At 37.4% G+C, this 14,780-nt stretch overlaps 1 protein-coding gene across 1 annotated transcript in view; it reads left to right on the forward strand.

The window, feature by feature from the left end:
- QPCT (glutaminyl-peptide cyclotransferase) overlaps nucleotides 1-11,953 on the forward strand; it is a 25,208-nt gene extending 13,255 nt beyond the window's left edge. The window contains exons 3-7 of the mRNA XM_006910396.3: nucleotides 1,029-1,307; nucleotides 5,429-5,605; nucleotides 7,669-7,768; nucleotides 9,991-10,107; nucleotides 11,328-11,953. Coding sequence (XP_006910458.1) covers nucleotides 1,029-1,307; nucleotides 5,429-5,605; nucleotides 7,669-7,768; nucleotides 9,991-10,107; nucleotides 11,328-11,473 — 819 coding nt within the window. The 3' untranslated portion in view covers nucleotides 11,474-11,953. The remainder of the gene's footprint in view (nucleotides 1-1,028; nucleotides 1,308-5,428; nucleotides 5,606-7,668; nucleotides 7,769-9,990; nucleotides 10,108-11,327) is intronic.
- Nucleotides 11,954-14,780: the final 2,827 nt, after the last annotated feature.

Consider the following 14,780-nt stretch of genomic DNA (forward strand, 5'->3'; position numbering starts at 1 on the left):
CACTATTTTAAAATAAAATAAGTGGAACTGAGTGAGAAAAATGAGGTAGAGGGAAAATAAAGACAGGAAAGGGCAAATGAAGCAGTGACGAACTCACCTATAACGTCTACACCACAAATTCTAGATTCTTAAAAAAGACACTTTCCATCCTGAGGTGGTATTTCTTTTCTATTTGCTGCTTTCTCCTGTCACTTACTATGTTGCTCATTAGGCCCAAGATAACCAGGAGAGATTCTTTTAAATTTTTATTAGCATGTGCAATGCATCTGGACCTTCCCTGGGTGCAGAAGGAAAACTACTTCATTTATCATTATGATTCAGAGCTGCTTATTGATTCTTAGAGTGGGCAGGACCTCCCATATGCCCAACCATCCCCTTGTTGCAGGGCTCTCTCTATGCTATCATTAGCAGGTGAGCATCAGTATCTTTTGTTAGTGTTCATTATATTATGAAGTATTTGCTGGACTTGGATCATATGCAGTTCAGTGAGGACAAAAATCATGTGCAGTTCCTGGCCTCAAAGAGCTTAGAATAGAAGATGGAGACCTGTAGGGCCTTGGTATGCCTGACTTCTTGAACATGCCTTCTTATCCTCCTAGAAATACTGAAAGTGGACTTTAATATATCCTGAACAGGATCTCTACCTTCTGACATGTAGTGATGTTCACAATAAATTAAGTGAGTAGAGCAAGGGGCAGAGTAATGAGTAAAGTAGAGTTTTATTCCTATGAAAATGTACACCCCTCTGCCAGATATATATGTTTGTGTGCTACTATATGTTTGTTTGTATAAACAAAGAAAAGGGTGTGGAAGGATATACATGAGACTGTTAACATTGGTATTAACAATAGGCAGGGGGAAGGAGGATTGGGGGAGGGAGAAGATTAGCTTTTCCTTAAACATCCTTGCTATTAATTCAATAAGTATACACTGCATTTTTAATTTGAAAGACATTACATAAGAATTCCAAACATAGTTAACAAATGAAACCTGTCTCAATCTGAAATTTTGGTTTTTGTTTTGATCAGCACATCATGAAGAGAATTCAGAGACTTCAAGCTGACTGGGTCTTGGAAGTAGACACCTTCTTAAGTCAGACACCCTATGGGTACCGTTCTTTCTCAAATATCATCAGTACCCTCAATCCTACTGCTAAACGACACTTGGTCCTCGCCTGTCACTACGACTCCAAGTATTTTCCCCATTGGGGCAACAGGGTGTTTGTGGGAGCCACTGATTCAGCTGTGCCATGTGCCATGATGTTGGAACTTGCCCGTGCCTTAGACAAGCGACTCCTTTCCTTGAAGGTATCTGTTTCCCTCTTGTAGATTCCTGGGATAAAACACGTTAGCAGTAACTCAGAGTGAATTCTAGAATCCCTTGGGAGAGTGAGAAGGCTGTTTAGAAATATAGACTTTTGGTACATTTTGTATTAATTTGTTGCAAAATGGTATGAGTTTGAGTGACTATTATTTGGAACATTACATTATTTGAAATGTCAACCATGGGCAATAAAGCTAAGACACGTGACAGTGAATTCATTAATTGACACCCGATTTCTTAGTTGTGAATACACATTAAATTAATTGCAACATTTCTTTGCAAAAAATGAAGAAAGCAGAAGGTTGGTACAGGCTTATGTATGAGAACTCTGTTTATTTCTTCTTATTTATGTAACCATGCACATCACAACCTTCTGATCTGAGAGATGGTGGCTCTTGAGTTGGGGGGAGGGAGTTGCTGCAAAGTAGAAAGGTTCTGAAGTAGAAGGTAATTCAGACATATCGAGATGAAAAACATGAAGCAGAAATGCATTATTGTTATTATCTGTGAATCTCAGCTCAGTTTTGTAGCATAGCAGAGCTTTTGTTATATTCTCAGCTCAAAATACTTCTGGGACTCTCAGATGTTATTTCAGTCTCTGTGTTCTTAAGGGTATATTGGAAAAAAGTGCTAAACTAGATGAAGACATTTTGCTCAGATATCTCTCATAACCAAGTAAACACAACTAAGCAAAAACAAAAATCTTTGTTCACAGGCAACAAATACCTTCCCCCCCCTCCCCCCGCTTAGAGCTTTATGAAGGAGCCAGCCTTTTTTTACAATGGGGTAAAGAAATGAAAGGTTTATCTTGTAATGGAAGTAATAGAGATATTTGGTTCTATTTTTGCTGGATATGCTGAGCTTGAAGAAAGCAAGAATTGTTTTTACTGGTTTTTTTTTTTTTTTTTCATTTTGTTTTGTTTTCTTATCCTTCCACAATGTCTTTGTCCCATGCTCTTGCCTTGCTTTTAACAACCACTCTTACCCAGAAATTGGGTGAGAAGAGTTCAAGAGCTGATACAAAGTTTAATTTTTCATATTTGCATTCCAGGGTAAGGACATGAAATGAAGTATGACTTAAAGGCAGGCTGTGTAGTGGGTGTGTTTTCTCTTCAGGAGCTCTTTTACCTTCTGCATGTAGCTCACACCTGCTTTGGGGTCCAGAAGTAGAAAGGGCCAAATGAGTTGTTGGGTTGGGATCCAAAAAAAAATATATTCTCTTAATTATCCTTACTAATTGTCCAGTGATATGGACAATAGAAAAAAGAACTATTTTGGATACAAACGTTGAGCCTATCAGATTTATTCTTCCAGTTGTACTTTAACTAAATTCGTACGAGGGAATTATTTTAAGTTCTTTGGTTGTCATGGATTGGGTGGTGATGGTGGAATGTGACCTGGGAGGGGACTGGATAGTAGACTGGGATATTGTCCCAAGTCTTTGCAGCCCTCCCACTTCCGCTAATAAGATTATCATTATATATTCGCCTCGTTTGTCTTATAAGTTTGCCGTGCCCTCCCCCTCTTGTACTTTATCACTCCTTGACTCTGCACTTTGGCTATTTGATCTGTGTTGGGCAATGAGATGCTAGTAGATGAGGCACAAGCAGAGGCTGGAAATGTGCTTGTACAATTGGGCTTGCTCTCGTTCCTGTGCCATCACCAGGAAAAGGGCATGTCCTGGCTGGCCTTCCAGTCCCAGGAGGAGGATAAGAGACATGTGGAGCAGAGCCAACCTTGACGACTGAGAATGAAGCAGATCTTCTCCAGCCAAAACCAGCCTAGATTAGCTGTCTCCCATCTAAACTTCAGACCCAGGAAGACACATAATTGTTGTTTTAAGACACTGAGTTTAGGGTGATTTTTCACACCTTATTATAGCATTAGCTGATATAGCCTCAGGTGGAGAAAGACTGCAGATAATTCACCACGATGTTAACAGATGTTAATACTGGTAATTATGCATTTATCGTATTGCAGTGAAGAAGGACTGGAAGACCTTCACAAATCAGGCCACACAGATAGTGAGGAAGGCAGAAGTGAGGCAGGGGGCTGGAGAGGAGAGAGTTGATAAATCTGTTTAAGGAACCCTTAGATATATAGATTCTTACCCCACTCCTGGCGGGTAGATGAGTACCCTACCTGTATCCTTGCAGAAGATGACAGAATATTTTATTGGGGAAGTTGAACCAGAGAGGTTCTGGACATAGGGACACAGAATATAGAGGATGGCCGTGGTGAGGTGCCTCATGGAAATAAAGGAGATGAGGTGAATATCTGCATATTGTACAATGAAGTCCCCAGGCTTTCCCCAACTTACAGCATGAGAGAGCCAGCAGCTAGTTTATACCCAGCAGATAGGAAACTGGAAGATCCTTCTCTGGAGAATGTGAACCACCTCATAGGAAAGACCCACAGACAGTGACATTTGGGGATCTTCAGTGAAAACTAGGCACCGGATTGCCCTGTATGGAAGACAACCATCTGTGTCTATAATCAATGTTATAGTACCTTATTGAATGAACACAAAGGATGACCAGACATTTGAGGTCAGTTTCCAACATGAAAAAAGCAAGCAAAACAAATAATACAAATTGAAAAAATGAACTGGGAGGGGATAGAGCACAAAGAGCAAAAGATAACTTAAAGGACATGATTTTTTATTATCCTTAGAGAGATAAGAGGAGAATTTATATCCATAACAGATTAAGGAAACATCAGATTCAGTTTGGTGCAATGTGAATACATTCCCCTGGTACTGTAGAGATGGAGAGAGAAAAAATGGTTGTGTATTTTTATCCAGCCAGGTTCAGCTGCATGAATGTAAGCACAAAGGAGACAGAGTGTTGGACTTAAGGTTATGTTTTTGTCATGTGACTTTGACCAATGCAAAAAGAGGCAAAGGAGTTGAGTGTGTTTGCAAGGGAGCAATTAGAATGATTGACTCTGGAATTTAAGTGAATATGGAGTAAAGTGAGGGCATCATGGGGGGAAAGACTGTGAAAAGATGAAGGATCCAATAGATCAGATCAGAGGTTCCAGTGGGGTTGAAGGATCGTGGAGGTTAGGGTACCAGCAAGACTAATCTGAAAGATGAGATTGTCAGAAAGTAAAAAAATTAATCAGAATCCTACTCATGCTTTTAAGTTCTCTTAAAATACTAGCTTTTGCATGAAGTCTTCCTTGACACTCCAAGGATTCAACCTTTCATTCCATCTAATTCCCAGAGGAATTTTATGTTACCTTTTCAACACTTGGCACATTTTGCCATGCTCGTGTATTTCCTTTACTTTCCTACGCCAACTAAAGTATAGGCTCCTTTAAGGGGAGAGGCCATAATTATTATTCTTTGTGTCGCTGTTGCATTCCTGGGCAGATCTTTGAAACTAGACTCAATAAAAAAAAAATTGCATACTTAACACGCAAGAAAGATTTGCAGTTGTTCAAGCTGGGTTCCCTGGGACACACACTCTGACGGGGAGCTCAGCATTTAGGTCATTTCTTAGGGCATGGCCTTGGCTCCATAACTATGGCAGGGAGAGGAGGGTAATGGGATTAGGTAGAGGGAGAAGTCAAGCTGCCACGCAGGTTCAACAACAGCCCGAGCCAACTTATGGGGATCTCTGGAGGTGCAACGACCCTTAAGAGAGCCCCCAGGACCTGCTTAGATCAGTCATTGGATGTAGGACACCCCCGTGGCTGAGGCAACCCTTAAAGGGACTAATAGCTGAAGGCTTTCTGCTATAGTTTTCCTGGCTGTGGGGGCAATACATCCTTCTGAAACAGAACTGTGATGCTGTGTCACTATGTCCACCATAGCAGTTCCACAGTTTCAAAGTTCTCTAAAGAGTAAGAAAAAATATACAACTTCTATCTTCAGAGGTAGTGGGAGAAGGTGAGGTTTATATGGGCAAAGACTATGCGAGGCATGATGATTTTTCAGGGAGGAAGTGGTGCAAAATAAATTTTATCATGTTTTCTCTCACTTTGGTATCTTTCTTTTCTTCGTGGTTTAGCTTTCTTTTTTTTCCAGTTAATAGTGAAGTGTGCCATTTTTTAAATCCTCACAGCATTTTTGTTATCTTTTCACCGTTCTTTTTACCAGAACGTTTCAGACTCCATGCCAGATCTCTCACTCCAGCTAATTTTCTTTGATGGGGAAGAGGCTTTTCTTCACTGGTCTCCTCAAGACTCTCTGTATGGGTCTCGGCACTTAGCTTCAAAGATGGCATCGACCCCACACCCACCTGGAGCGAGAAACACCAACCAACTGCACGGCATGGTTAGTCTGGGTAGTTTCCGCGGTGGTGCAGCTGCAGGCTCTGTTTCAAAGGAAGCCAAAGCTAAAGCCAATTAAAGACCTACAAATGCCATGACATCCTTGGAGCAGAGTGTTTATAGTAGAACATTCCTTGGCAGGCACCGAGTTTTTGAGGAATCCCAGAGCTAAAAAGAAAAAGAATGATTCTGAGTTAGCAGTTATATTTGAACTTAATTAAAATAATATAAAAATTTACATTGTGAATTTTAAAAATTTAATTGATTTTTTAAAAAAATGTAAAAAAGGTTTAATTAAAATGATGTAAAAAAAATCAGATTAAGGAGACATCAGATTCAGTCCTGATCTAACGGGAGCACATTCCCCCAGAGCTGTACAGGGATGGGGAGAGCAAATCCCTTCTTTGAGGCCTCTCTGAAGCCTGAGGAGGCGAGGGTCTTGGGAAATGGAGTAAGAATGGGACATGATATGAGAATGGGAGTGAAGAATATCCTCGGTGGCTTCAAAGTGCTAAAATGACTCCAAATGTGTATATGACATTTTGATGTGATATTTTTAACGTGTGTTTGTAGGGGGGGGGCGGGGGGGGGCGGGGAATGGAGACATTTTGATGCTGCCTTTAAAACTCTGCTCTTATCACCAAGTCATGGAGGCAACACACAACCCCGTTTTCATCCCCATTCCTGGCCCCCTCCCTTAGCCCCTCACCCTATCCTTGACTTCTTTCCCCCTCTGATTCTCCTTTTATATTTGACCTTCATTCAGTCTTGAGTCCTCACTAACTCCAGCTTGGAATGTTATGCCACCCTTGAGACTTCGTTCTTCATGTGCCTTCATCCACCCCGACTCTCACTTTATCTGAGACCTGAAGGCCTATTCCTAACCCCTCCACTCACCCCTGTCCTGTGCCCTGTCACTGACCTTTACCCTCTCAATCCAAACGGCCACATTAAACATCCTCTGTGACTCTAACACATCTCCTGTGGACATTTTCTCCATCCCGTTGTCCATTGGCAGCTCATAACGGGTCAGGGGAATATGGTTTGCACCTCAGTCACTTGTGTCCAAATGGCTAAAAAGGATTCACAGGAGGAGGAGACACCTGGCTATCGGTAGGAGGAACAAAGTTATTTATGTATCAGTTCAAATACATGAATCCATAGTGATGGTTAAGACCATTTTCCCCCCACAAACAAACTCTTAGTAGTTTATCCAACCTTGTGAATATACTTCACTTTCAAACGAGTCTATTTTTTTCCCAATGAATATATTTAATCATCACTTATGAGCTAAGGGACACTGTCTTTAGAAACATAGACTGCAAATATTTATTTACTATGTGTTAGGATCTATACTAGATATTTACCTGCACATGATCTCACGTTATAGAAATCAGGAGTGCTTATTCTGGGAGCTAGTCTTCAGGGAATCCTCAAGCCTGCTGCTATTTTGTGGCTCAAACAAGTTAAGAACACACTGATTTAATTGTAGAGGCTTATGACCAGAAGGGACCTTTAGAGATCAGCAAGTCTGAGCTTCTGGTTAGATAGAAAAGGAGATGGAGACCAGAGACATAAGGTCATCTAGCTTCAAGTCGAGGAATATTCTTATATGCTGCTTTGAGGAATAAATAGTTACTAAAGTGTTCTCCTACAGGCAGTTGTGTCATTTTAGACAAAGGATAAAATGGCTAATTAGAATGGAATAGAAGATCAGACAAGCTTGGACTCCCATCTGAAAATAAAGTTAAATGTATTCTTTTTAAATCTATGAAATATTTATCTAGATGTTCTCTTAATGATATCCTTCTGGGATTACAGAAATGAAGAATCTATACTTTGCCATTTGTCCATATTGCATAAGCAAGATTAGAAAGTTCTCCAAAATAATTAGCTTGCAATAATTAGCTTACAATATTTTTAAACCTTTTGTTCATTTTATACAGGTCCCTAGATTATTCTCAATTACTTAAATGATGTTAGTTTTGACTGATTGTTTTTTCTGTTGATGAGTATGAAACAAGTTTTGGTGACAGAGATTAAAAAAAATTTTTTTTTCTCCCTTAGGATTTATTGGTCTTATTAGATTTAATTGGAGCTCTAAACCCAACATTTCTCAATTTTTTTCCAAACTCTGCAAGATGGTTTGTTAGACTTCAAACAATTGGTAAGCACCTCTTCTATTAAAGAGTCAAACCTGGTTTCTTCCTCTGATTAACACTACATTTTAAAACTCAAATGATGTAATTGTGTGATTTGAATATATAACATACTTTGCCAGGTTTTTTTCTTTCTTTATTAATTAGTTTCTTGTTCCTATTCATTTCTTTTGGTAGGCCCACTTTATTTTTTTGCATGAAACTTTATTTTGATGTGGAAACATAAAATGCTATATTTCATATCTGAATATCCTTAGAAATGGTCAAAAATATTTTCCTGTTTGAAACATATGGAATGCATTCCTATGGAAAACTACTCAACAAAGCATACTGACTAATGATGAATATGATGAATGTTATGTCCTTATAATGATACCAAAAGATATTCTTTAATTTTTCTTTCCTTTCTATCTCTGTCTTTTTCATCTTCTATTTTCTGCCTATCCAGACATGATCTTCCTTTAAATATAGTATAATCTCTGCCTATTTTCCAAAAGAGTAAGAGATCACAATGCAAGAGAAACCCAAGATCCTTCAAGAGTCATTTCAGAGAAGGTTTGGTGTCAAATCAATGAGACGAGACTAGGCCAGACCAGGTGAGGCCAGGCTAGGCCAAGAAACAACGATTCTATGGCTGGAGAGAGAGGCTTGGAGCTTGGAGAAGGAAAAAGGAGAATAACTTCGTCCCTTCATACTTCTACTCTCCCCTCACCAAAACACAAACATCCCTCTTCTGCCCTCCACCCCCCACAACAATAAAACAATTAGCATCAGGGAGAGATGAAAATGAGACAGACCTTTATTATAGAATTCAGGCCACAGAACTCCTTGGAGCCGGGTAGAATTGAACTACTTCTATACAGTGGGAAAAGCATTGCCATCTCACTTCACACTTTTGCTATGAGTACAGAATTTGCCAATGTCCGATCTAGAATATTACAAGAGAAACTTTTACCTGAACCTCAGAGACTTATCTTTGGTAAATTTCAATTCCTAGTTTGAAAATATTGCTATTATGCTATTATTACTATAAGCTTCTTGAGTCTCTTCCTTGTAGCATGTTTTTTCCTTACTTCGATGGTGGCCTCACAAGATTGAGTTTGGCCTTCTTTCAAGAATCTTGTACACTTTTCTTATTTCCTCTGCAGAATAAATTTATATCAGTAATTTGCATCTTAATGTAATTTTAACCCATTGTACTGCCACTCCTAGTGGTATTTAAACTTCAAACCACATTTAATTGTATAAGGAAACGTTGTATCCCAAGATAAAGGAATTATAAGTATCAATAAACAGATGAAATATTGTTTGGTGTTGGTGAGGGGTTTCTCCATGGTCCTAAAATCATATTATATATGGATGCTACTACTTGGTCTAGTTTTACCCTTTAAATTTAGCAATTAAACACACACACACACGCACGCACGCACGCACGCACGCACACACACACACACACAGCTATCCTGGGAAGTTTCATTTGGTTGTTTTATACTCTTCTTGTGATAATCATCTTGTAACATAGAGCTCATGTTGTATATAACCATGTAACACATGGGTTCTGTGTTACGAGATGACAAGAGTGGTGGAATGCAGGCCAATGGTTCTTAAACTATAGTGTGCATAACTGGGGGCTTTTTACAACACAGATTGCTGGGCTCCACCCCCAGAGTTTCTGATTCAGTAAGTCTGAGGTGGGATTAGATAATTTGTGTTTCTAACAAGTTCCCAGGTGATACTGATGCCACTGGTCAGAGACTACATTTTGAGAACTACTAATGCAGGTCATAATAAGTAATGCTTTCCCACAGAGTGGCCACTAGTATACTTCACCCCTATTTGGTTTGGGTATTACCCTTTCAAGCCCCACACCTCCTCTTAAGGTATTCTTCATACTGGATCTTGGATCTATAAGTATCTACATCTGTGTTTTTTCCTCCCATTTTGTACTGGTTTTCTCATTCTTCATCTCTCCATGTTCTATTGAGTTTCTACTTCTAAGGAGGTTCTCACCTGTAAAGCTACAGCCACATGTGACTCTTCTGTGCCCAGAACTACTCCAAAATGTACACTCCCAATTTCAGCTCAGATGTTAATTGTCATGGATGTGGCTGTGCTCACTGCTGCATGTATTAAAAACTATGGCCACGTGTGCTAAGATTTCAAACTCATTATGCATTATGAGTATTGATCAGATAAAAATAGATATTTATCTACTAATTGTCATCTGCAGAACATGAACTCCATGAATTAGGTTTGCTCAAGGATCATTCTTTGGAGAGGCAGTATTTCCAGAATCATGGTTATGGAGGTGTAATTCAGGACGACCATATTCCATTTTTAAGAAAAGGTAATGTGTGTTTATATGTATGTGTACATGTGCATTTTTAACTTATTGTATTTTATGTGCTTTTGCAATAATCTAGAAGTGTGAGGAACAATTATTTCAATTAATTGGTTAATTAAATCACCCACCAATCATCTTATGGCTTCTATTGTCTCACGAAAGTCATTCCAAATTCTTAAGGATACCTCTATATTTTTTTCTACACCTAGAATATTTATGAAAACTCATGTTCCACTGACCTTGTCTTCTCTTTCATAGAGTTAGACTGTATTCTTACACTTTTTGTAACTCTGGTGTTTTCTGATTAATAAGGAAGCAGTGTCCTTGTCAATGGTGGAAGTTAAAATAAACCCAAGGACTCTTGTGGTAGCCTCCCAATTGGTCTCCACCTTTTGCTCTTGCTTCCCTAATCTTTATATAGGAATGAGAGTTATCTTTTAAAAATGTAAATCCAATTTTGTTACTTCCCTGCTTTAAAGCTCCGATGGCTTGCTGTCATGTAGAATAAGACCCAAGGTCCTTACCATAACCTACAGAGGCCTCATTTTCAGACTCTGTCTTCTCTTTCCAACATTACCACCTACCTCTGTCTCTAATCAGTACTGCTCCGATCCAGCCTCATCAGACTCCTTGCTGTTCTTCAAGCAGGCCAAGCACATTCCAACCTTGGGATCTTTGCACTTGCTAATGCTGCTGCCTGGAACGCTCCTCCCCAGATCTTTGTACAGCTTGCTTTCTCTTTTGTTGCGTGTCTCTGTTTAAATGTTAGCTTCTCACAGAGGCCTTCCCTGACTTTAAATACTCCTCTCTTGACTCCACTGTTTGCCCCTCAATCTCTATTCCTTCACCTGTTTTATTATTCTTTATAAGCCTTATCACTTTCTAAAATTATTTTTTTATATTTGATCACTTGTTTCTTTCTTTACTGGAATGTAAGCTCCATATGGCTTTGCCTTTTTCACTAATAAACCCTCAACTCCTAGAGTAGGGACTGGTATATAGTAGCTGCTTTATAATTATTTATTGAATTAATTAACATCTGTTTAATGAATGGATGACTTTGGAGCACAAGGGTAAGACATAAAGAAGTCCACAGAAGCTGATGAATTACCAGCTGTCTTTCTATGGTACAGAGCTCCCACTCAGACTTCTGCTTGAAGGACACTTTCTAGTTTACGCTCTGAAAACATGCACTTAATTACAGGTCAGTTCTTTCTTATTAGGTGTTCCAGTTTTGCATCTGATATCATCTCCTTTCCCTGAAGTCTGGCACACCATGGATGACGATGAAGAAAATTTGGATGAAACAACCATTGACAATCTAAACAAAATCATACAAGTCTTTGTGTTAGAATATCTGCATTTGTAATATTCTGAATTAGTTTATAAAAATTGCATCTAGTATCGAATTTAAAAGTTAAGGTACAATTTAAAATAATATGACTCCAGACAAACGCCGTGTAGAAATGTCTGTCCTGTAGATTCATTCTGTAGGTAGCTTTGAATATGTGATCAGTAATATGTCATGTCCTAAATTGCTCATTCATTTTCATCTAGAGATAAAAAAGGGAAATGTAAGGAAAACAGAAAATAAATATCTTTAAAAAAACTCCTTTATCTCAGAAACTATGAAGCTAAATCAGATTTGTATATTCAGTATCACGGTCTTCTAAATAGTACTTAAATATAATGGTGATCTGCAATGTGTAGTCTAAGTTTTATGACTTTTTATACTTGAGAATATACTGCATATAATACAAAACAGAGATATAGTTTCAAGACTCTCAAATTTCTTTGAGAAATATTTGTAGAGTTTATTTTATAGAAATTAAATCAGAGTTAAATGTTATGTTGTGAATTTCTTTTTTAAATATAAATGAAAAATTTTTTAATTTATAGTTCAATTTTTATAGTTTCAGAAACTTAACATTTTATTTCAAAAAGAATATAGTCACTAACAAAAAATTAGAAAATGGAGAAAAGAAAATTATAATGCCATTATATTAACAGAATCACTATTCGATCTTTAGTTCTTCTTCACATATTTCAATGAAGATTTTAAAGATGTAGTTATGATCAAACTATGTCTGCAATATTTTTGTTCTTTTTTTTCTGTTAAATTATATCATTACCAGACATTTATTTGCTGTTTTGATCTTGGGTTGTGAAGAAGACGGAAAAATACTGTTGACTATGACCTCCAGTCAATATTAAGGTAATACAGCAGTAGCACAGTATTATATTTTTTGTGTAGGTAAATATATTTTATTCAAGTTTGGTTAATTAGGGCACTTTTTTTTTTTTTTTTCAAGAGATTCATGGAAGCAAAATTATTTGGGCTAGAAACACATTGGAATTCATGGATTTTTTTTAGCTATAAGAAACAATTATCTAGAAATACAAACTTGTTCAATTAAACAATTAGGATATTGATTCTGCCATCTAGATAAAGTTAGCTGGGACCTCTGTTCTGAGGGGACAATTAATACTCACTGAATTTATGTCCTGTAGTTGGATAGGGTGGGAGACAGACCAGCTGAGTGGGGAAGCAATGATAGCTTTAAGTTGATTGACGAAGGAAGTCAATGGAAAAGGAATTCACTTACTAAAACATACTTTCCAGAGTAAAAAAAAAGATAAACATAATTTTATCTATATGACTATATATAATTATATAAAAGAATAGCCAGAATTATATATAATCATATATAGACATATATACATATTCATATAGATAACATTGTCCGTAATTTTACATTTGTGAATTTTAGAGTTAGATTTCTCTAGGACTTCTTTTTATTTTACAAATCTGCTTCTGAAATTTTTAATGAGATGTCATGCTTTTGTGAGTTAAATAATATTATGAGCTAATACTTATTGAGTACTAAGTCTATGTCATACACTGTTGTAAGTGCTTTATATGTTTTTACCAACTTAATTCTTACAACAATCCTAAGGAATAGGTGGTATTAACACTATTTTATGATGCTCGGAGTGGTTAAGTGTCTTCTTTACGATCACAGAACTAGTATGTGCCAAAGGTGGGATTTCAACCCAAGCAGTCTGGCTCTAAAACTCAAGCTTTGAACCACTGTAGTAGAGTACTGACCCTTTACACAAAAAGAACTTTGCAGAATATTCTTAAAGCCAAATGCAAAGCCACAATAGTGTCCCGAGATTTTTGTGTCCTTCACTCACTCTAGGAGAGCATTTATAAAGCACTGTTGCCATGATTAACCTCATGATGTTAGCTTCCCGAGGCACACCATTTGCATGCAGAATTATTTCTCTTCTACAACAAAGGCTGTTTTCACATCAACGTGGTATAGCAGAAATCAACATGAGTGCTTCCAGGGCCAAAGGATCTAAGCCACAAAGCAGGATTAAAAGAGGCTGAATTTTCTGGATTAACTTTTGGATGAGATAAAATATTTGAAAGAGTTCAGGGAAACACTTTTTTTTTTTTTTTAAACACCAGAAAAGAAAGATTTAACTGATGATATTGAAACAGAATGAAAAGAAATTTTAATACGGAACCTAAGCACTAGTTGATGGTAATATATATAACTATAAGCCTTAAAAATAAGTTCCTTTTGAGGCATAATGAAATTAATCGGAGATCTACTATAATCTGTTGAGTTGGCATTAGTTGAATTATTTTTAGAGGAGGAAGTTGGAAGATATGTTGAAATGAGATTAAGGGAAAAATAAAAACATAAGCAGCTTAATTCGATGAAGGTTTCCTTCCTTCCAAATGGCACATCCAAAAATTCTATTCATTAAGAGTTTGCAATAATATGAGAAAAGCAATCATAATGCTATAAAGGGAAACATTTTAAGGTATTAACCTTGATATTAGTCTCTGAAATATGTTCTGTATAATACATGCCAGTCAGAAATATTACTTTTAAGAACTTATAGTTGCAAAGGCCATGCTCCATACACATTATGTTGTCTTTGGAATTTTCCTATGTGCATTTTAGAGCATTTTACTACCCCTAAGAGATCAATTTGTATGTTTTGTCTATTACTGTCAACTCTGCAATACATAGGGTTATTTTTCTTTTTCAAGAGAAATGAGTTCAAAGGAAAATATTCATAAAAGAGTATTCATAATCTTGGCTTCTAAAAAAAAGTCATGTTTCTGTTATTTTAGCTTGAGGGTTGCGGCTGGAAGAGAAAAGACAGATCCTTTATAATGGAGAAATGTTATAGATGGTGAAGCAGTTGACATAAGAACAAAGCAGCCCATGTTTCCAGCTCCAGCTCCAAATCCTTAAACTGTTTATTTCATGGACCTTCTTTCTTCCATCAAAGAGGAACATTCATTATGGTGCTGCAACAAAATCACGTGAACACTGAACATTTGCTTGATCAACTTGGTCCAGCTGGAGGTGATTACTTCTTATAAAGGAGGGATGGATAAATTATAAGACACTTCCATTTCTCTAATGTGCATACAGCCTCACATGAGGCTTGATCATGGTATTTTTCAGCTTAAAATGCAAGCCCTAAATCTGAGGAAGGATGGTGTGGGGATAAAGGACATAAACGGAAGATGAGGGAAACTATTTATGACAGCCAGAGTAATTAAAGCAAAGCTAACATAGGAAATTTGGAGAAATTACTCAAATTTGCTTTAAATGAAGATATGGGGCTGTGCTCTCATAGCCAGT

Source organism: Pteropus alecto, unplaced genomic scaffold, assembly GCF_000325575.1.
Source record: "Pteropus alecto unplaced genomic scaffold, ASM32557v1 scaffold61, whole genome shotgun sequence".
NCBI classification, from domain to species: domain Eukaryota; kingdom Metazoa; phylum Chordata; class Mammalia; order Chiroptera; family Pteropodidae; genus Pteropus; species Pteropus alecto.